The 22,363-nt window shown below is 46.9% G+C and overlaps 1 protein-coding gene and 1 long non-coding RNA gene across 3 annotated transcripts in view; both read left to right on the forward strand.

The window, feature by feature from the left end:
• LOC118929246 (uncharacterized) overlaps window positions 1-1,109 on the forward strand; it is a 119,644-nt gene extending 118,535 nt beyond the window's left edge. Inside the window, exon 3 of the long non-coding RNA XR_005031515.1 lies at window positions 1,036-1,109. This is a non-coding gene — a long non-coding RNA (uncharacterized LOC118929246). The remainder of the gene's footprint in view (window positions 1-1,035) is intronic.
• A 2,800-nt stretch (window positions 1,110-3,909) lies between these two features.
• ZIC3 (Zic family member 3) lies at window positions 3,910-14,881 on the forward strand. 2 transcript variants are annotated; one of them, XM_036919174.2, is made up of 3 exons: window positions 3,910-5,089; window positions 6,210-6,373; window positions 14,318-14,881. In XM_036919174.2, the coding sequence occupies exons 1-3, from the start codon at window positions 4,030-4,032 to the stop codon at window positions 14,465-14,467; spliced, it is 1,374 nt and encodes a 457-aa protein (XP_036775069.2). In that variant the 5' UTR covers window positions 3,910-4,029; the 3' UTR covers window positions 14,468-14,881. The 2 variants fall into 2 exon arrangements, with proteins under 2 accessions (XP_036775069.2, XP_036775068.2); XM_036919173.2 differs by lacking the exon at window positions 14,318-14,881 and adding an exon at window positions 7,206-7,609.
• The last annotated feature ends 7,482 nt before the right edge of the window (window positions 14,882-22,363 follow it).

Genomic DNA, 22,363 nt, shown 5'->3' on the forward strand with positions numbered 1-22,363 from the left:
CCTCTGCTTCTCCAAGATGGATCCTAAAATTCAGGCTCAAAAGCTTTGCCGGTTTGGCAGTGATCAGTTGCTCTGATTTTCTTGATTGCTTTAGATTTGGGAAAGAAAATAAATCTTTTTGATATTTACTGTGTAATGGCACTGCGAGGGAACGGATCCCATTATATTTCCTATACTTACAGACATGTGGATATTTAGACCAGACCACATACGACTGGGGGACGCATAAAAGAGATTTATTGGTTAATTTACGCCGCCTAATACACATGTAAACCCCAGTAAGCCAAAGCTGCCGAGGGAGCCTCCGTTACAGCGTAAAATAACCAAGACCTGTGGGTTCGAGTTGCCCTGCCCTGCCCAGCCCTGCGATTCTTTCCTCCACCTGAGAAACCAAGGAAGAGAGCTCTAGACTTCTGCCTCGCCCCAGCTTGTGTGCAGGAGAAACTTTTCTTCGCTTTCCTCTTTCGGACACCACTCTGTTCTCAGACTCGGCTCCCTAAACCCCCCTATCCCCCGAAGTTGTTTCCGGGGTCCCCTCCGAAAAGCCAGTTGAAGGGTGGGGCTGCAGGTAATCACTTTGCTGTATCATCATCATCCTCATTATTATTATTATTATTACCTAACAGGAGTGGTTTGCTTTGGAGGGGTGGGGGAGGCTTTGTTTTCATCTGCGGTAACTTGTGATATCTGGAGATATTTCGCATTCTACTCTGTCTCAGGACTCAGGGCTCCCCTGCCCGAAAAGGAAACCTCCCTCCAACCAACCGAAATAGAATTCGAAATAGTCTGCCTCTGCCCTGCTCTTCCCGAAGCCCCCTTGCCTCGTCCTCTTGGGGGCATCTGCGGTTCCTGCGCCGCACGGAGCAACGACACCCCCTCAGAGTAGCACCCTCAGGCTGGCCCCGGCTGCCCCAGGAAAGGCTCCACCACCCGGGGTTTTGGCCTGGCTGAACCGCCTCAGGTCGGCCTCTTAACAAGCATCCCCTCCCCACTTCTTGGTTGATGATCTAATTGAATTATGCCTTTTTGTTCCAGGGACTACAGAGCACGTGCTGGAGGCAATTAATTATCGGAATGTGGCCATATCAAAACGGACACTGGGCACCGGGTAGGTCAACGGCGGCAACATCCCCCTGCCCTGCGCGCGGGGACTCCTCCCCAAAGGGGGCAGGCTAGGCTCCCTTAGCCGCCCTCCTTCCGCAGCCCCTCGCTGGGCTGCCCGCCTGGACTCCCAGTCGCGCAAGGCCCCGGCTTCTCGGGGCACCTGGCAGGACTCCCCGGAAACCCTTGCCTCAGAACTGGCCGGGCTGGTGCTCGACAGCCAGCTCCCTCCCCGCCCCCGAGCCTCGAGAACCGCTCTCTGGACTGGCGCCCTGAGGAAATCCAAACTTTTTTAAAAGAACCAGGCGCCCAGGGAACGTGGGGGTTGGTGGGAGGTGAAGAGAGGTAGAGGGAAGGATGAATATAAAGGGGAAAGTTAAAAGAAAGGGGGGAAAGAAAGAAAAGCAGCCCCCCCTTTTTGTAAACCTGACTCCAGGGAATTCATTTGCATGATTTAGGCACATTTGTTCTTCTCTGAAACCCCCACCCCCGCAAAGAAACCCTCTGCTGAGCACCACTGAAACCATTCTCGGAGAGCCTATTTTCAGTAGATGTAATAATTTAAGTCAGCAGTGAACTCACCTTCCAACCTGGGGAGAGAGCTCTGATGTAGAGAGGGAGAATTAGGGCGAGTTGGATGAGAGGGGGTGACTATGGTAAATGTGCTACCGGCAGGGTTTTCCCCCAGCAAACTGGCAAGGAAAGACGGTGAAGTCTCGGCCAGGCCAGGCGGATGGGGGGCAGGAAGTGAAAGGCTGCAGTAATAAAGCGCTGCTTGAGGCGGTCTCTCCAAGTGCCTCTGAACTTGATCAGACGTTCTGTTTCCTACAGAGGGATGGCGGCCAGGCAATGAGACTGCTTCAAGGCGCAGACTTTGGGGCTTGGCCCTGGTTGGGATGTGACAATCACAGCCATCTCTCTCTTGGCCTTTTCTTTCCACTCTCACTCTCCTGTATTCTTTGCAAATGCCCTGCCAGACCAAAAAAAAAGAGTGGATTTATAGTGCTATGTGAACCTGGCTATTATGTCCAGAAAGACCTTGCACCAGACAGGGAGTGGGGGGAGTAGGGAGGGTGACTCTACACACAACACTGGCAAATAATTCCTTAAGGGATAAGACGTCCCCCGAGGTCACTTCGTGCTTCTCTGGGTAGGGGTAGAAGAGAGCAAAACTTTGGATGTTGAGAGGGAAGAAAATTCCACCTCACAGTCCTCATTGCGGCCCTCCACTTTTGCGTTTGAAAATGTTGAGAACTCAAAGTTGATTAGCCCTGTTGTTTGAAATCTGTGCTGATCCTGTGTGTGTCTAGCGAATTTGCTATGCAGTCTGCTGTGTGTGTTTTGTGTCCACAGGCTAAGTGTTTTTAGTGCATGTTTAGTATTTGTGCTTGTGCATGCGTTTGCTGTTTTGTGTATGTATTTACTCCGTTGTGCTTAGTTTGTTGTGTGCCTGTGTTTACAGTTTTGTGTGTGTAGTTTGCGGTGTTACTGGGTTGTGTGCTTACTGGCGTGTTTAGTTATGTGCGTGTTTGGTGTGTGTTTACTGTGTTGCGTATGTTTCCTGCTGCGTGCTTGTGTTTACTGTGTTATATGATTGCTGTGTTGTGTCCGGTGTCCTGAGTGCGGTGGGGTGGCAGGGGCAGCGGCGAGGACAGCCACTACTAACAAACTAAAGACCCAACGCTTGGCTCATACCAAAGTGAGGAAGATCGGCCCTAAGTGTAATGGTTTCTCCTCGCTTGGGCCACAGGCGGCAAGCGACAGCTCGGGACACAGACAGCTAGCTGGCTAACCTGGGTCTGGGGTCTAGGACCATCAGGGCCCACAGTAGCTTGTAGGGAGGAAGCGGCTAATAGGCTGTAAGCGTGGAACTGCTACGCTCGCCCAGGGAACGGCGCCCTGGGGCCGCTGAGGGGACACATTCTCGGAAGAGGAGGCCCAAGCGGCACTGGGCGTCCAGCGCCGCACCGACGGTGGGAACGATCCTCGCGGGGAAGAGTTCTTTTGGTCCAAGCGGGTAAAGCGCGCGCGAGGGATGCTTGTCCGCTTCCGGCCAGAGGGAAGCCAGGGAGAGGTCCGACTCCGCCCCGCCGGCCGCCGGCTAGAGCTTGACTCCAGCTTCCCACAGCAGCGCAAGCCCCGCGGAGCCCACTCACGGGCGCCCGGCAGCAGCCGCCTCACCTGCCAGGCGCCCGGCCACGGCCCAATCAGCGGCGGTCGCTCGGCCGTGGCTGCCATGTTCCCAGCTCCGCGCTGCCAATCAGGGTGGCGGCGACCAATGGGCTGCAGGGCCGGGGGTCAGGTGACTGTGGGCCAGCTGGCTTCCCATTGGCGCGAGCCGGCGGCCTCCCGCTTGGTTTATGTGAGAGGAGTGAGTGATTGACTTTATCAGTCCAAGGACATTACTCCGGAGGCGAAGAGGCTGGGATTCGCTCTGCGAGCGGCGAAGATCGAGCCTGCCTCCTGCCCGCAGGCCGGCCAAGAGCCGGCTCGGCTACTAAGCACAGCCTAGGTGGGAGGCTGGTGCCAAGGGAGCCTCCCGGCCCCGCGGTTCTGCGCTCTCGCGGAGAGGAGGGGTGCCCGGGACAGGATTGGCAAACTCCGCCCTCCACTTATTATTTTGCTTATTTTTCTTTGTGCGCTTCTGTTAGTTTGTTAAACCAGATCTAGTCCCAGTCTTTTCTCCTCCCTTCTCCCCGCTCTTTTCCACCCCCTCCCCCCCAACCCCCCGCCTGTTCCCCTCCTCCTTCCTATCCCTCTGCAGGAGACTCTCGCAGCGACGGAAAGTTGCAGCCCCTGGTACCGCCTTGGGGGTCTCGCGGCAGTGTCCAAACGCCGCTACCCCATTCCGACTACGGCACTTCGGAGATCTTCGCCCGCACCCTCGCTCATTTCAGCGGTATCGCCTGTGCCCAGAACGCCCCACCCATGACGATGCTCCTGGACGGAGGCCCGCAGTTCCCCGGGCTGGGAGTGGGCAGCTTCAGCGCACCGCGCCACCATGAGATGCCCAACCGCGAGCCGGCGGGCATGGGGCTGAATCCCTTCGGGGACTCGCCCCACGCCGCCGCAGCCGCTGCAGCCGCCGCAGCCGCCGCCTTCAAGCTGAGCCCCGCCGCTGCTCACGATCTGTCTTCGGGCCAGAGCTCGGCGTTCACGCCGCAGGGTTCGGGTTACGCAAACGCCCTGGGCCATCACCACCATCACCATCATCACCACGCCAGCCAGGTGCCCAGCTACGGTGGAGCCGCCTCTGCCGCCTTCAACTCCACGCGCGACTTTCTCTTCCGCCAGCGCGGCTCGGGGCTCGGCGAGGCGGCCTCGGGTGGCGGGCAGCACGGGCTCTTCGCCGGCTCGGCGAGCAGCCTGCACGCTCCAGCTGGCATTCCCGAACCCCCCGGCTACCTGCTCTTCCCCGGGCTGCATGAGCAGGGTGCCGGGCACCCGTCGCCCACAGGGCACGTGGACAACAACCAGGTCCACCTGGGGCTGCGCGGGGAGCTGTTCGGCCGCGCAGACCCCTACCGCCCGGTCGCAAGCCCGCGCACGGACCCCTACACGGCCGCCGCGCAGTTCCCTAACTACAGCCCCATGAACATGAACATGGGCGTGAACGTGGCGGCCCACCATGGGCCTGGCGCCTTCTTCCGTTACATGCGGCAGCCCATCAAGCAGGAGCTGTCGTGCAAGTGGATCGACGAGGCTCAGCTGAGCCGGCCCAAGAAGAGCTGCGACCGGACCTTCAGCACCATGCATGAGCTGGTGACACATGTCACCATGGAGCATGTGGGGGGCCCAGAGCAGAACAACCACGTCTGTTACTGGGAGGAGTGCCCCCGCGAGGGCAAGTCCTTCAAGGCGAAGTACAAACTGGTCAACCACATTCGAGTGCACACGGGCGAGAAGCCCTTCCCATGCCCTTTCCCGGGCTGCGGGAAAATCTTTGCCCGCTCCGAGAACCTCAAGATTCACAAGAGGACGCACACAGGTAAGGGGGCCGGCAGGCGAGCGCTGGATGCTTCGCGGCACCGCACTGCCCAGCGGAATTCAGCGCCAGGGAGAGAGGGGTGGCGCCCCGCTAGGGCTGTTCGGGATAGAGGCGCTGTCAGTGTCCCTCCACCTCTCGTCCTTCCCATCCCGCGGCGCTTTTGCCCAGTTCTAACTTCCCGGGCAAGACGGCTCTGCGGTCTCGGGAACTAATTGGAACCTTCTCGCGCCCAAGAACGAACTGGCGCCGCCTCTTTTTGTCTCTCTCTCTCTCTCTCTCTCTCTCTCTCTGGGTTATTATGAAGGGACTCCGAATGTGTTGAGAGCGTATTGCTTACAAGCGCCCTAGCTCCCCGGCACGCATTAGGGGAAGGCTACCATAGAAATGCTAATGAAAACTAACTTTCGGTTACTTCCGTTCTTTTTTACCCATGATTGGCACATCTCCTAATTAAATGACTGATACTTTTGTCAAACTATTTTTATTTGGAGTTCCAGGTTCAATTCAGTTCTCCGGGAGGAAAGCTAAAGTAGAAAAGGCACCACAGTTTCGTGGCTTGTTCAGGACATCTTGTAAAACTGTCTGGATCCCCTGGATTTATATAGTTTTCTCTTTCCGAACGTTAAGTACGACGACCCAAGCTTTTTAATACTGGGCTTAGCAAAATCGCTGCATTTGAAAGAGGCAAATTAAAAGGTACAAAGGAGGAACTGAAGGGATTGTCCCGTTCCCGGTTCATTGTCCCGGCCGGGCTAGGTTACATCGCCAAGGTAGCGGCGGAACGTGTCCGCGCGTTTGGAGCCCTGGGCCGTGTGGGGTGGAACCACAACTTAGGGGAAACTTTGGAGGAGCCGGGGCTTCCCTTGCTGCGCGAGAACAAAGAGACGAGCAGGTTCTGGGCCCGCCCTGCCCCCACCCCCGCCCCCGACCACCACCCTCTAACCCCGCAGGCTCAACCGGCCCTCTCCATTTTTCTCCAGGGAAAAGAGGTGCCGCAGCCACCCCCAGTCGGCGCTCCCTCTCTGGGAAGACCGCCGGGCGCTACGTCTCCCGTTGCTCGGCCCTGGGAATCTTCCTCCCTTGACCATATCCTCCCCCCTTGCCTTTTTGCCTTTTGCAGGTGAGAAACCTTTCAAATGTGAATTTGAAGGCTGTGACAGACGCTTTGCCAACAGCAGCGACCGCAAGAAGCACATGCATGTGCACACCTCGGACAAGCCCTATATCTGCAAAGTGTGCGACAAGTCCTACACGCACCCGAGCTCCCTGCGCAAGCACATGAAGGTAATTACTTATTTATTAGCGGTCGGCGGTTTATAAACACTCGGCCCGACATCGGGCCGCGGAACGGAAGCGCCCGCTCTGCCAACCCTGTATCCGACACGTTAAATCCGATTTGCTCCAGCGGTGACACCTTGAACCCATTTTGGGGACCCGGAGGGGGCGGGGGAGAGCACAGTGGGGAGGAGGAGGGAGCAGAGGGAACAGAGGGAACAATCAGTTGTTTACTGGGAAGCTCTAACCGAGCTCGCCAGGGCTTGAGGTTGCAGTGGCCGCCTCTTTCCGGCTCAGCCCGCAGTGAGAACCAAGGGTGCCGGCGCCGAACCCGGGGGTGGGTGGTTCATTCGCTTTTCGGGCTTCGGATCAAACAATAGAGCCAAGGCGCGGGGTCCGATTCCCACGCATTTGTCCGAGACCCAGAAGCGCCCAGGGCGCCTGTGCCACCTTTTTCTCTACCTGCTTTCCCAAGCCGAAAAGGGCTTGGTGAAACCTGGGCCCGGGCGAGTATTTTATAGGGGCCCCAAAAGTAAGCGCTTGTCCCACTCCATCTGCGGAGAAAACATTTTTGAAGGGGCATGCATAAAACAGAGTGCTTTATTCCTTTTCTGTAATGCCAATCTTAGGACTGAAACTTTGTTTTTTTGGCGAACATCTCTGGGTTTTCTAGACATAGGTAATATGGAAATTAAAAACAAAAACAAATTAGCAGCATTTCTCTTCCAAGTGGGTCACTGGGAGGTCTTGCTCTTAACAGTGTTCTAATTCTGCTCTTGTTTTTGCTTGCACAATGCCAGTTGGAATTATATTCATTATAATATATACATGTTAATTTTAGGTTCATGAATCTCAAGGGTCAGATTCCTCCCCTGCTGCCAGTTCAGGCTATGAATCTTCCACTCCACCCGCTATAGCTTCTGCAAACAGTAAAGATACCACTAAAACCCCTTCTGCAGTTCAAACTAGCACCAGCCACAACCCTGGACTTCCTCCCAATTTTAACGAATGGTACGTCTGAGGACAAACACAAACACAAACCCTGTTAACTATAGAATGGACCAGATGCGTTTTAAAAAGAAAAGTGAGACCAATCAGATGGAAATGGAGTTATAAGGCAAGAGGCCACATATAGGGCTACATCTTGTTAATTGCAATTGTCCAGGAGGTTTTTTGGGCAAAATCCAAAAGTAGCCGTGCCCTTTTCTCAGGATTAGAAAATATGTTTTGGCATTTGAAGGATTTTTTTAAAAATCTTTTCACTGTTTTCTCCTCTCCTTTCTCTTGCTCTGTGCACACCGTATCCCTAAACTCCTTTCAGTTCATTTTAACACTTGTCCTGTTTCTTGAGAGGAAGTTATAGAAGGCTTGGTGGTGGTGGTGATGTTAAACTGATGGAAATTCTTCGCCTTAGTGGTGATTGTTTAAACTCTCACAGTCTTAAACCGTGCCAAAGTCCTGTTATGTCTTGAACTTTTTTCCTCAAAGCATTATACTTGTGAATGTATTTTTGTCTAATGGGGTCAAAACTGTTGTTCAGTATTTTTTCAGGCTGAGGATGTGATGTTACTCTACACAGATTGTGACGTTTAGTATACAGATGCCTTTTGTAATAACTTTTTTTTGTAAATACATATCCATTGATGCCATATTTATCGTTTGTAATTTAATTATTGCTACAAGTGCCGGGAACTGAACAATATTTATGGATAAATGTGTTTTCTAACAAATTCTGTACAGCTTTTGATTATAACTGCTTTAGCATTAAATTTTATTGTTTTGAAAGAAGAACACAATTTACAGTTTTTGAACCACTGACTCCTTTCTCTTGTTTTGTAACAGCCTCCTACAAAGAGGAGACCTGAGCAAATTAAATCTTGTTTGTTGGTATTTATAACTCACTCAGATCCCTTTTTTAATTGTTAAATTATTTTTCTATTGCAGTGTAGATTCCTTACAGTGTCAGTTTCCATCTGGAAAGACCCTCCTTTCTTTATCTCTAGCTCAGATGGTTGTTTACGAGTTTAAATGTGTTTGTCCTGGATTTTCGGCATGCAAATCAGATATTACTGATCAGTTCAGTTAGTGGCCATGACATCTCAATCTTGTATTTCAAAGACTAGAGAAGCTGGATTTAATCATCCCTGCCCTACATATATAAACATAAGGTAACCTAATGACTTTTATGTCCCTTAGTTTTTTATTACCTTACATAAAAATGAACATTGGAGCAGGATGCATGTCTGTCTATTCTATCACGAGATCACGCATATACTCATATATGTTTGTATCTATGACTTATCTAATCTGCCTATCAAATCTTATTTAGCTATCTATATATTTTCAAAAGTAAGCATATGTCTGAAGGGTGATGAGTAAGGCAAGTTGACATGCTTACTTAATGGTTAAAGTGCTTCTTAAAAGACCATAGTCCATTTACAGTTTGGAAGGCAAAGTCTGGTTTGTTTTGCTGTATATAGTTCAATTCATAATTATCACATTCATAACATTTTTGTAGCGGTGTAATAACTGCAGCTGCAGCAGTTCTGAAATGATATTATGAAAAGAAAAACATTTGCAAAATATGTATTTTTCAAGTTCATGGTTTGTAGGCAAAGATGTTAAGAGCATTGTTTCCATTAAAATCAATAACAATGAAAAATGGTTGTTTGCTTTGTGATAAAATACTAACAATCCATTTAATCTTCAGCTAAGCAATTCATTTGGACAAACAGTTCTTTTACAATTGTTATATATGAAAAAGAAACTGATTATTATTTTGGGGGTTGAAGTGGGTAGAGTATTGAAAGACTTTTTAAAAAACTAATCTAGGGTGCTGTTTAATATTGAGAACTCAATCTCTGTATGAATAACCAGCTGACAAATTAGCAAATAGAATGGTGGAGATAAGGAATTGTAAAGAATTTTAAAACGTAATGACTAGGCTTAAGTAGCTCCTCTTGAAGGGCAAGCTCTAGGTTTTTGGTGGCAGCCAGTTTGATATTACACATAATCATTTTGAATTCTAGAGTTTTGTTTATTCTTTTTGGAGAAATAAAGTCTTGGCACATCTTATTTATGTTTTAACATTTTTTGTATTTGGTGCCTGATTTTTTTTACACATCCACATAAATCAACCTTAAATTGAAATGCTCAGAGAAGTTCTGATGATTAAAAGAAACTTTGACTCCCTTGATACAGTTGAAGCAGTCTATTTTAAAGTCTATTTTAAGTTATCTACTGGTCCTTTCCAGTAATTAATTATTGAGTTTCCAGTTGCAAATTGCTTTGGATGCAACTTTTTGTTTGTGGAGAATGGTGTTTTTTGCACTTTCCTCCGCCAGTAGACAAGGAAGGGCCTGAATGCCATGAACAGAGAACTGGGATTACTTCACAAGTGATGAGCAGGTAACCTGTCCATCTACGACTCCTACCCCAGACATCCCAATCTTGACCTTGATGTTCAAGGTGCTGGACTTTCACTTCAAACCAGAGACTATTTTAAATGCTCAGCAAGTTTTTCGAAAGTGTGTATTTTAGCAAGGGTGTAAGTTTTTAGAAAGTAGCTCTAAATGTGTTCAAACTGAAGTTTAAATGTTTTTCTTCTGAAACATGCATCGAGCTTAGTTTCCTGTTTTCTCCATGAATGCCCTCTCTATCCCCAGCTTAACCTAACCTTAAATGAGAGTACAGTGATAGGTTGGTTGCAACATTATCTCAGAAACTTGCTTCTCCCCGTTAAATATATTACTTTTTTAGGAGACATAAAAAACTTGATGTTTATGTAATAAGCCTGAAATTATTCTGCTATAAAATTTTACAGTAAAGCAGTGTGTCCTAAGAGGGGAAGATGCCAACTAACAATGATGGTGACCAATATTAAGATCACATAAAGGCTTTGCCCCTTTATATGATTTCCTCTCATTTGGGCGTAGCATCGTATTTCTTAGTCTGTCCTCTGCCCTTGTCATTTGTTGCAAAGAAATGTTTATTTTAGTAGAAGACTTTTCACATTTTCTTCCTCTCATTTGACTTCTGGGAGTGCACATTTACATTCTGGAATTCTCAGTAAATACCTTAAAGAATAATCACCCCCCACTCCCCAAACAAAAACCTTGCAACCCTAAAGATGGATCAGCGGGAAACCATGAATGTCAGCTGGGCTCTTAGTGATCTACATGTTATTTTCTTACTTGCACCTGGTAAGACCTTTGTTAAAAGTCAACAGCATCTTTTCCAAAATGGTCAGTTGCGCTTTAGATTATCACTGTTGGGTGGGGAAAGGGAGGTGTCTGTTTCCACTCAGAATTCTGGCCTTCATCCAGTTCCGAAGGTTAAAGATCAGGGTACAGGCTAAGCAAGGCAGTCGGTCTTGGTCTTAGCTACTGCTAAGGATGGAGAGCGAGCGGGAACCCCCCTCCTCTCACAAAGCCTCCCAGGAAAGTTGTGTTCATAACTTCCTCGCCCCTCCCCCCTTCTCGCCGCCTGCTGTCTCCTTGCCTCTTTGCCCCTACTCTCCCCCCACAAAACCCCCAAAGCAAACGAAAAAAAGTCTAAGTGCCTCTACTTGAGTTTCTGTAAGAATAGCCACCAGCGTGCATCCCCTCAAGGGCCAACTCTGCCCGGCAGCTAGGCCGGTGTTCCCGCAGGCTGTCTGGCCCTCGAGGCTCAAGTCTCTATCCGGGCTTTGCCCCGGGGCGAGGCCGGGCGTTTCGGAAGTCGGGGCTCCGGCTCGGCGTCCTCAGGCCCCCGCTTGGGGCCCCAAGGGTCCCTGTCCGCACACCGAGTTCTTGCAGGTCCCGGTCGAAGCTCGGGCCAGGGGAGGGGACCTCATTTCCTAGGGTCAATTCTCTCGCGGTCTCGATCCGCTGACCCTTTGACCTCCACCTACAGGGCCCTTGGCGGCCGTAAGCCGGCGGTCGCCCTGGTTCCGAGGACGCTTCGCGCCCCAGCGCCTCTCGGCCTCATTAGGCCGGTGGGGCTGTAAAGCAGGAGTCAGCCGCTGCCTAATCCGGACCTGGGGTCAATTCGAACCCAAACAATGGTGAGCTCCGAAGGCCGCAGCGTAGCGCCGGCCGCAAACTTTGTGTTGCATTCATTGTCTTTAGGCGGCGGGGGAGGGAGAGCTGTACCCCTAAGCTCGAAGGCCACTCCGGCCCCAGGGGCTCTTAAGCGAGCGTCCTCTCGCCCGGCCCTCAGGGTCTCCTCTCAGTGCCAGGGATTGGAAGGGCTGGCGAGGTCCCTGGCCTGGTTGGCGGCCCCGGGAAGAAACTTTGAAGTGGGTTTTTAGCGCGCACGTGTGAGAGCCGGGCCAGGCCCAGAGCGGGGACCCGCTGCGAGGAAAGAGCAGGCTCGGGCCAGGCACCCCCCTCTCCCGCACCCCGCCGCTCCGGCCTTTTCAAGCCGGCCGGCCTCCCCGCCGCCCCCTCTCCCGCGCTGCGCGCAGGCGCACACTCCGCAGCCGTCGAGTCGGATTTGGCTGCCGGGGGTGGGGGGGAGAGTTGAAAGCGGTTATGCCGAGCCGCGGCCTCGGCGGAGCCGGGAGGGAGGGAGGAGAGGGATGTGGGGAAGGGGGGCTAGTTTGGTGGCGGCTCTCGAGTGGCGAAGATGGCGGCCGGATGCGAACCCCCGTGGAGCACAGCAAAGCGCTGACTGCGGGCTGCCGAACTGTTGCGTGCTTTCAACTCCCTTGTTATTCCTGGGCTCTGAGCGCCTCGCGGGAGAATGTAGGTCGTGGCAGCCGAAAGCAAAATTGTTAAGAAACGGAAGCGAAGAAGTTCTTCCAGGGCATTCTGGGCGTGGGAAGTTGGCGAGCCTTCTGGGGGCCGGGGTTCCTAGGGGACTTGGACTTGGACGCGCCAGAGGCCGTCCCACCCTCCCGTCCAGACTTAGACACTTTCCCCTGGGCCCTCATGGGTGGGGGGAAGCCATTTTTTTGTCACCTCGTCCGGCCGGGATTCCACGGCACCTTCGCGTCCCTAAAAATGCCAATGAGTGGGCACTGTTCTCTTCCAGGGCAGTGGCGGGGCCCGCGAGGGGAGCACGTAGGCACCATTTCCAAATAAAATGCCCCGTCTTACCGACCGGCGTGCCATTGGGTTTTCGAACCGTACACGTTGCCCAGGCCGTGTTTTCTGCATATCTCATTTAAAAGTGGGCCTAGGAAAAACTGCACTGTCGTAGCTTGTGTGTGTGCTGTAATAGCCGGTGATCTTACGTTAAGGGGAAAAAAAGCCACAATCCCGAAAACCTTCGTTCAGCTTTTGCTTAACTGCCTTAATGCTGACGTATGAAAGAAACCCTGGTCGCTCTGGGATCCAGAGCTCGTGTTTACTGTGCAGAAAAATGCTGCAGATTCACCTTCAGATGTGTCTTTCGTGAGGAAAGAAAAAAAATGTGGTATAAAGAGGTGTAGCTATTGATCCCCCGGCTCCTCTAGGAAAATAAACGGCACGAATTCTTCCAGGCTGCGTCTTCCTGGAGACCCACTGCTGAACGAAAAGGCAGCCTTTCCGGGGCAGCCCACCGTTAAGCATTTGGGCTCCAGAAGGTGTGGGGCATTTCCCTTGGGCCACCTTGGTGGGTGGGCAGGTGGGTGGGCAGGTCATTAGCAAAGCCGGCCGCAGATCTGGGGAGAAATCTGCAAAACAGTGCCTTTATCTGCAGAGAACAATTGATGGGGTTGTCTTTCCTCCTTTTCAGTGCACAAAGAAGCCGGCTTCCGAGCAAGAATTTGGAATATGCATTTAACTTGTCGTGCTTTGCATTGGAAACCCCTGAGCAATTAAAATAAGTATGCAGTGTAGTCGTTTCTGTCCTTTTCTTATGTTTGATTCCTGCAAGTCAAAGGGGCTGGAGCCTCTTACGCAGTTTGGAAACTTGTTTTAAAATTGCCACCAAACAGATCTATTTTTCTCCCCTTTGGGTGAAGTTTCCTTCCCGGGTTTAGCCACTCCTCCTACCCCCTCACCGGAATCGAGTATTGACATCTTTGAGAGATCAAAGTGCTTGCCGTATACTTTTTATTTTTCCATGCTGTAGTTTGAGCCCTGAGGTTTCAGCTTTTTCCTTCGTTAAATCTCTTGGTATCAAAAATGTGGGAAGTGAAAAGTTCATTAACTTGAAAGAGCTTTAGCCAATGGTTAGGCAGTTTGTCTCTTTAAGAACCACAGAGCCCAGATTGTCTCTTAAGTTGACTTTAAAATCAAGCTAAAGATGTACTCGTGAACTGTCTGTCCTGGACACCTGTGGTGTTCTTTGGGTCATCTGATATGGTAAGCTGGTTGATTTTCATAGTAGCTATGTGAGTGGAATTTCTGAAAAACTGGGTGAGTGATAAATTGATAGAATTCTTGTATTTGTTTGAATGACGACTCCAAAGGGCACTGCTTTTCCCACTGAGGTTTGGTTTTTATCATAACTATTGAAATTCACAGCTTGAAAAACCGAAGTTTGCAGGGAGCATTTAAAGGGGGAAGTATTCAGAGCACTTGGACTAATAGTAACTTAACGCAGGAGTAAAACTTATTTGAATAAGATTTGAGAAGCTCCTGTTTCAAAAAAGTGTTCAAACTAAAGGAAATGGTTTTCTTTAAAAATCATGTAACAAAGCAAACAATTTTGTATATTTTTAATGTGCTGACAGCTCAGCCTGTTTACTAATCTGATGAATAGGGAGAATGTGAGCTTTGCAGTAACTATAAAAATAGCCTTCACCAGATGGCAAGGTTACAATGTTTGATCTCTAATAGGGTGTATATGTTGTCTAATGTGTTTTATTAAAACACAACCTGTGTAAAGACCATTTGAACATAAGGTGTTAAAAAAGATTCCATTGTTTTATTACAAGCTAGCATTTAAAACAGTGTACCAGTAACATTTTATGAAATTTTTCTAAGAGTAAACATAGCCTGTTTTGACCTCTCTGCAGTTCACTTTTTGTTTTTTTGCCAGTGTTGTCCTGCTTGGTATCCGGGTCAGTCTCTAATTCCTGATGAAGAACTTGATACTGACGTTGGTATGCAGCAGCCAGCCCTCCATAACACTACCTATCCTAAATGCAGGGTTAATGCCGAACCTACTGTGCAAGAAATGATTTACTGATGAGGTTTCAAAGAAAACCACATCAATTTGGATGTCTGTTACCTTGAAGTGATCATTTTAAGAGTAGTAGCTTCTTCACTAGGTATAAAAAGACTATTTTCTTCTTTTGGTGTATTTCATTCCGTGTTGAGCAGTCATTTGTGAAATGAAAAAGCAAAAAACTCCCCCCTCCACACCCTGCCAATTTAGGATTATGTATGGGAAGATGGAGTTGAAGACTGGCCTAATTCATAACCCAGTGTGGATTATCTCATGCATTGTGTTGACCTTGTTGAAAACCTCTTTCAAGTATCTGCATTTCACATGTAGAACTAGAGCATTTAAACCTAGAAACATGAATGCTCATTTTGTTAATTTCATGTTTATGTTCAAAAAGCAATACCCAGAATCCCTACAATTGTTGTTTGACTTAAATAAACCATTTACATAATTTTTTTGTGATTATTGTTTTATTACAGTGACAATGGTAGCACCTAAATAACCTTGATAAACCTGTTGAACTGGGACAGTTTATATTCTATTCGCATTTTTCATGATATAGCTGGGCTTTCCCTGAGCAATAAATGTGCAATAAAACAACCCACTGAACAAACCCCAACCAGCTGTTTTCCTGGAGAGACTCAGGGCTGGGTGCTGGGGAGGTCAGGGGAATAATTCAGAGTCAAGGATTGTTTGGGGGGTGATTTGAAGGACAGACTGGAGGCAGGAGCTTGGAGGGAAAAAAAAAGAACATTTGAACACCTCTAGGTGAGAAAGAGAGGGAAATATAAGCTGAAGATAACCCCAAAGGAGAAAGGAGGGCCTCTGGAGAAGGGAACATTGCACTAACATTACACGTGTATTATTCAGAAGTTCCAAAGTGGTTCTTGGGACAGACAACTTGGCAACCATTGATTAGGACACTTATAGAATCATGGAATATAGGTGTTATTAAAACACAAGTTGTCATTAACTAACTGTAGTGTTAGAGAAGAGGAAGACTCTTCAGAGAAATTCTTTGAATTCCGGATACTTGATTTCTCATTTTAAATTTAACATCTGTAATCTAATGTAATCTGAGAGGGGCTATCTTTCTATTTATTTGACATGATTATACCATCATGAGGTATTGTAAAATTGCAGCCTGTTAGAGTATATTGCTATTGGTTCTTTAGATCCAGTTTTATTAAAATTTCTGGTAAGTAGACTGATGGTGCTGTTATTTTTAAATAGAAGGAAAACTGCTCATCTCCCTCTGATTCGTGTTGTGCATTTACACAGGGTAGTACACAGGTCACTCAGGAAAGATTATGGTTCTTTGATTCTTGGCTCCCTAAAATGGCATTTTTATATCCCCTCATAATGATGTTGGTAGAATTTCTTGTTTTGTTTTTGTTTTTAAGAACAAGAACTGTGTTCTTTCAGACAGGCAGTGGAGTATTATAATGGGATTATTTTAAAAACCCTTGGTAAGGTAGACTACAAAGTTGCACACTGAGCCAGCTGCACTGTGATAATAATACCTCCTAGGGTTATTCTAAGGATTAAACAAGAAAATGTCCATAAAGAGCCTGGCACAGAGCCGTCCCTGAACAAATGTGAATTCCCTCCTTTTCTTCTTGCAGGTAGCTATTGTTTTGTTGCTGTGGGGTAGTTTCTTATTTTAAATATTACAGACTATTTTACTCAAAACGCACTGATTTATACTGGGGTGCAAATTAATGCAGTTTTCAGGAAATAGATGGAGACAGGGTATATAAGAAATACTGCATTTCATAAGCATAATCACTAGATCAGGCATATGGGTTTAGGAACATAGCTATGAATATTTAAACACATAAAATTAAAATGTTATTAAATGCCCGTTGTTCGTTATCTTCCAATGAGTACACTTACTCTTTGATGAAAATAAGTTGTGTACTTAAAATCTGTAAACATGGTAATTCCATGGTTTGCTTTTGATTTGATAGAATTTTTACTTTAGTCAACAGCTTACTATATTTAAATTAAATGACAATTTTACAGTGTGAAAATTGGCACTCACATTTAACAAAAAGATTAAATCTTATGATGTCTTAAATTATTCAGTTTCCCTCTAGTAAATTTATGTTAGTCTTATGCGGGTGTGACTACAGAGCAAAGAGACTGATTTTCCTGGGGGGCTTGGAAGCTAGCTCTGAAAGCAATTCCCAAAAAGGAGTCCCGGAAATGTTTTGACCCATGTCAGCATCCTTAGAATAAGTGTATGGACTCCCTAGGTGATGGTCTCACTTACAATAAAAAACAACAAACAACAGCCACCAATCTTAGTATTTTACAGCCATTCTTCTGGTTTGATTATGTTTTAAAAGGATGCCCTGATTATTTTATGTTAATGACATTGAGGCTTGACTGAAAGTGTAGAAATGTTCTGTTGCAGCATTACGAAAATGTATTTTTCCTCAGTCAAAGCTCTATTTATGCAATGAAACAAAACAAGAACACCAACACACTAAGCTCTTCCCAGATGAACTGGCTGAGTGGGAAGTATTTCTTTCCTTTCCACTGATTTTGGGGACTTGGAGCTCCCCAGAGAGGCTGCTGAATGATAATGGCTTTTGTACGGAGGCCTGGGGGACTTTTCATTATCCCTTTCTTCACTGGTTTATCACCTTTGCCTATCTCTTTCTTCCCGACCCTGTCCTATTAGATGTGGGGGTCAGCCATGTTAAACTGATTTTGAGCATTGGTTGGTAGTTAACGGAGATAAGAGCAAAGTTATACTAAATGACCAATTTCAAAACTGACGCCTAGTGTGGTGCTGTAGTGCCTCGGTGGCCGGATCTTCCTGTAGGTGGGATCACTCTATAAAGCCCGCAGTCTTTTCCCATAGAGCAGGGAGTAAGTAGGGTGCGGGGGTGAGGGAAGGTCGGAGAGCAGGAAAACATCCTCTTAGATTCTTAGAGAAGTGTTCCTGCTCCTGGGGCCTTCTGTTGTTCTTTCCTTACGGGGAAAAATGTTGTCTTCTTCTTCTTTTTTTTTTTTTTTACACCGGGTCGTCAGAAACTTTACTGGTGAAATGAGAAAAATATTACTGCCACAAATTCCCTCTGTAAATATCCCAGAGTCAACAATAGGAGGCTTTTTGTGGTGCAAATAAATGCATTGTAACATCTTGATATAAACCCAGGGCACAGAAACTGTTTACAAATGTTCACTAATGTTATCCAGCCAGAACTTACACGGAAAAGCCACACTCATATTTTTACAGCTAATCAGCAACAAAGTATGTAATTGGTTGGCTAGCTGATAACATTTCTTTGGAGACTCACTATTCTTTACAAAAACTATTTACCCAGGGTATCCACTGAGATGTAATTATCTTATTGGTTGCGGTGATAACCCAAAACAGAAGGTGTTTCGTTAACTTCTGACCAGTGACATATTAAATGAAGATGTTGAGCAACATCAGTGATTTCAATTGATTCATCAATCGCCAGTACCTAGCAGCCATCATGTTTCACTTTGCTAACAAGCTGATGTCCCACATCTGATGCCAACAACTCTGGTCTTTCAAATGACATGTTTGATGAAGAAATCTTTTCAAAATCATTATGCACTTCAGCATTTGTCTTTTCTTCCAGCACAGCATCTGTGCATCTGTTCCATCAGGCATCTATTCCTTGATCATTTCTGAGTCTTCCATGGTTTTGAGCCTGATTTGTGGGTATATCAAGGATGTGGAATAAAGCTTCTGCCATTGAATGTTACGTTGTTGAACACTGAAACACAGTGTTTATGTCTGAGGTACCAGAGTTCATCTTGTGAATGGGACTGCAGGGAAGCGTTCTCACAAGACTTTGTGATAAGATATTGTTGTGAAAGAAACTGAGTGGGGGAGGGGAAAGAAGCTCTAATTTCAGAAAAATATTAAAAACATCTTTTTTTGCTGTCTTTGCTATGGGTGCTTGAAACTTCATTCTACTCTTACAATGCTGAAAAGCTTAAGAGCTTTAAGGCATCTCTCCGAACTGATGAAATGAGAATTTGTATGGTCCCACTCATTAAAAATGGATGCAATTCTTTCTTTAGTGAGCCCTGTTTAACTGCATAATTTGCTTATATGCATAGAACTGAGGAACTCTTAATCTCTAGTTTGCGTGTGTCTGGAATGTATGCATCTGGCTCCATTAGATTCCCTGTAATTGCATATTGACTAATTGCATAATACAGCTATTTGAACACTGAATTTAAGCCCAAATGCTTCTATGAACACTGAATTTAAGCCCAAAGGCTTCTATTAACACTGTAATCACTTGGGGTAAGTGAATAGTTGGAATATAGTACTTGAAAATCCGAACGTAGGACAATAGCCACTTTCCTATTTTAAAAGAAAAGAAATGTAGAAACAACTTTGATCTTCTAACTCAATCAGTATGGTTTTCTACTGGGCAAATATTAAATCAAAAAATGAACTGGTAATTGATAAATGCAAAATCTTGATACACAAATATTTTATCAAATCTTTATACTTGCTTAAATATTTTAAGTTGAGCATCCACATACAATACAAATATGTTAATTAAAATTAAATCATTTTGAAAAGGTAATTGTACATTTGTTTTCAATTAGCATTAATTTCTTTAAATGTATGGCCTCGGGCATTTTTTGTTGGGGTGGGGGAGGATTGACTCTGTAGCCTGCACTAATTGAAACTTATTTGGTGCACATGTGGTGTTCAATATAGGAATCACAGCTTGTGTGTGCACACATATACATTAGTTTAGACCAAAAGTAGGTATTCACAGTAGTCTGATGTTCAAAACTAAAGTTCCTGGTAAAATCAAGAGAGAGCATTCTTTAGCTAAAACAGATGAAAAACCCTTTTCAGTGCTAGAAATTGTGCCAAGTGCAAACTGAATGGCTCAAATATTTATGCTTGATTTCATAAATGTATTGTCTAGAATGAAAGAAGTAAGGAATTTCACTGATCCCCAAGTTGAGCATCAGCCTCAAGCATGTGTGGTGTGTAAATGGGCTTTCCTTTCTCTTAAATGGTTAAATTCAGGGCATAATCTGAGGCCCATCCCAGGAACTTCTGTACTTTAAGCTTTGAAGAGTGTTTTCAGGAGACTTTCACTACACTCCTCCTTGATTTTGTTAGGCATTCTAAAACTCAGAGGATAGCTAGCTATATCTAACCAAGGCCAAAATTGCAGTCATTTCAGAAAACATTTGTGGATAAAATGAGAGTTCCTGTGGCCAGGATTCTCACCTGGCCCTGGTTGGCTAGCTCACTACACACACGTGTGGACAATACATTGCTATTGACTCTATATAAAGAGCTCCACCCAGGGCTCTCAGCGATATGGTGGCACGGCTGCAGGAGAGCAGAGGACAGAGGCCAAGACTGGCTTGCTGCGTGCAGACTCGCTCTGAGTAAACGAGATTTTAGTGGTGGACCTGCTACCATGGAAATAAAGCTGGGTATAGCCCTTTCACCCCAAGAACATTCTTCTGTCATTTCTCTGGTCACATCGAATCCGTAGTGAACTTGCCCAGGGCTGAAACCTGTTGGCAAGACAATTGACAGCAGTCAGCAGGGTTCACTGGTGACCAAGGTAAAAGAAGGGGCTGCCCTCATGGAAGGAGTGTTTCAGCGGGCTGCCCTTATAGACTGGAAGATATTGTAGTGTCCCCTGTGGACATGTGGTACTGTGAAGGGGTGGAGGACTGGGGTCCATCCCAAGAGAAAGATGACTGAAATGGCGTCACTACGAAGTGCTGTCGCCTGAGAGGAAGCAGCATGAGAAGGAGCAGTATGGGAGCGCAGGCTGCCAGGTGCCATGAGGCAGGTGAAGGATGTAGTGGAGCCGTCAGCCCCAGAAATGGAGGAGCGGAGGTTTGGCGAACAGGTGGGGGTGGAGGCCCTGCTGGTGCCAGAGGCATCGGCCCCTCCTCGGTGGAGACCCCACCTGGCTGAAAGCTGGTGGGAAGCCAGGACTCGGCCTCCACGGTTAGTGGAGCACTCCCTGCTCTGCTTCTGCCCTCAGGCTCAAGCACAACAGGAGATGTGGTCTGCTGCTCGAAGGAAGAGTCTGGAGGGCCCCATGAAGGTCACAAGGACCCGGATGTGGGTTGGTTTGAAAAGTCAGGAGCAGACAGAAAGAAATTGGATGACTGGAGCTGTGGCAGCGATTGGGACCCGAGCAGTGGTTCCAGCTGCCGAGGACGAAGCAGAAGGCAGAGACACAGCAACAAGATCGGCCTGTCTGCAAGACTTTGTGCTGGAGAGGCTGGAGAAGGTGGGTATTGTAAGGCCCACCCATGGTCCTTGTGCTTAACTCCTTTGAGTAGAACTGGTTTGAATACAGCCAGGATGACCACTTGGTGGCAATGGATCTCCTCAGGCTTGAGAGTTATAATTTGTTGTAATTTTTGTTATTTGTATATTGTCATAGCCTCTGTTGTTATTATGGAATTTGGTTACAGTGCTCCAGCCCTCTCACACAGGGACCATTGCAGAGGCTTGAGGGCACATAGACTGAGAGGAGAGAATCCTGGAGGGGTGGAGTGCGGATAAAATGAAAGTTCCTGTGGCCAGGATTCTCACCTGGCCCTGGTTGGCTAGCTCACTGCACACGTGTGGGCAATACATTGTTACTGACTCTATATAAAGAGCTCTGCCCAGTGCGCTAAGCGATATGGTGACACGGCTGCAGGAGAGCAGAGCAGAGGCTGGAGTGGTGGCATTACCAGGGACAGAGGCTCAGAGGATGGCTTTGTGGGCAGGGAGGCCCAGGGGCTCTGAGTAAACGAGGTTTTAGTGCTTGACCTGCCACGGTGGAAATAAAGCTGGGTATAACCCTTTCACTCCAAGAACATTCTACTGTTATTCCTTTGGTCCCATTGAATCCATAGTGAACTTGCCTGGGGCCGAAACCCATTGGCAAGACAACATTCAATATTATTTGTAAAGTTGTGTGTATTTAAATTGGTTGATTCATTAATTCAGCTGGATTGTTCAGGCACTGTACAGAGACAGCTGTGTTTCTACAGACAATGAAGTGGGGAGTCAGGAAATTATACAGATAGCTGGGTGTTAAACTGAATTTTGCACCTACTATGTGCCTGGCTTGGCACAATGTCCACCAATAAATGAGTGTTGAATAAATGGATGAATAACTCAAAGTTTGTTTGCATAGAATATATTATGTGAGTTACTTGACTTTTTTTTGCTTATTTAGATATTTCCACAGAATTATGAGGTTCATGGGGCCACTTGATATGTGGTTTGCTTGTGGATCCCCTGTATCAAAATTTCTCAGACCCAACTCAGATAAATGAAATCAAACTTCTCAATGTCAGGGCCTGGGGACATGCCTTTTAAACAAGGGTTCCAGGTGAATCTGATGTATATGAAAGTTTTAGAGCTACAGTTCTTATAGGGAATGACAGAAATAAAAACTCTTGAGAGTCTTTACTACCAATTTATTTATTTGTTCACCAGTGGTCTTTTAAGATTCAATATATCAAAATGGCCTGCTCAATTGATAAACTCCAAAATGACTTTTGTCTGAGGTGAAAGTTTTCTCCACTTCATTTGCCAGTGTAGAACTGCCAACCGTTGAGAGACATGGATGCAGATCTGACGACTAATTGGTATCTATAAGCAGGAGGTAGATTCCTCAGCATGTGTTTGTTTCACATTTAACTTAAGTGCAAAACCCAAGCCTTTTTGTATTACCGATCAGTTCCCATTCTTATGCCAAAAGCCCTCCTCCAGGTTTCTGCAGCTTTCCGTGTCAATGATGATGACATATTAAAAATGGTAAGTAACATTGTAAATACTGTGCTGTCTTAACAATTCTAGCACTTCCTGAATCGGAAAATAATGCCCTTGATTTTTCTGTAATGAGTAAGAACAATAATTCTTTC

The sequence above is a fragment of the Manis pentadactyla genome, chromosome X, assembly GCF_030020395.1.
Source record: "Manis pentadactyla isolate mManPen7 chromosome X, mManPen7.hap1, whole genome shotgun sequence".
NCBI classification, from domain to species: Eukaryota; Metazoa; Chordata; class Mammalia; order Pholidota; family Manidae; genus Manis; species Manis pentadactyla.

Excerpts from the sequence above, each read along its gene's own strand:
- ZIC3 (XM_036919173.2), top strand. The coding sequence starts at position 4,030 with ATGACGATGCTCCTGGACGGAGGCCCGCAGTTCCCCGGGCTGGGAGTG. Across the intron at positions 5,090-6,209 it reads TCACAAGAGGACGCACACAG|GTGAGAAACCTTTCAAATGT; the intron begins GTAAGGGGGCCG and ends TGCCTTTTGCAG. Across the intron at positions 6,374-7,205 it reads CCCTGCGCAAGCACATGAAG|GTTCATGAATCTCAAGGGTC; the intron begins GTAATTACTTAT and ends TGTTAATTTTAG.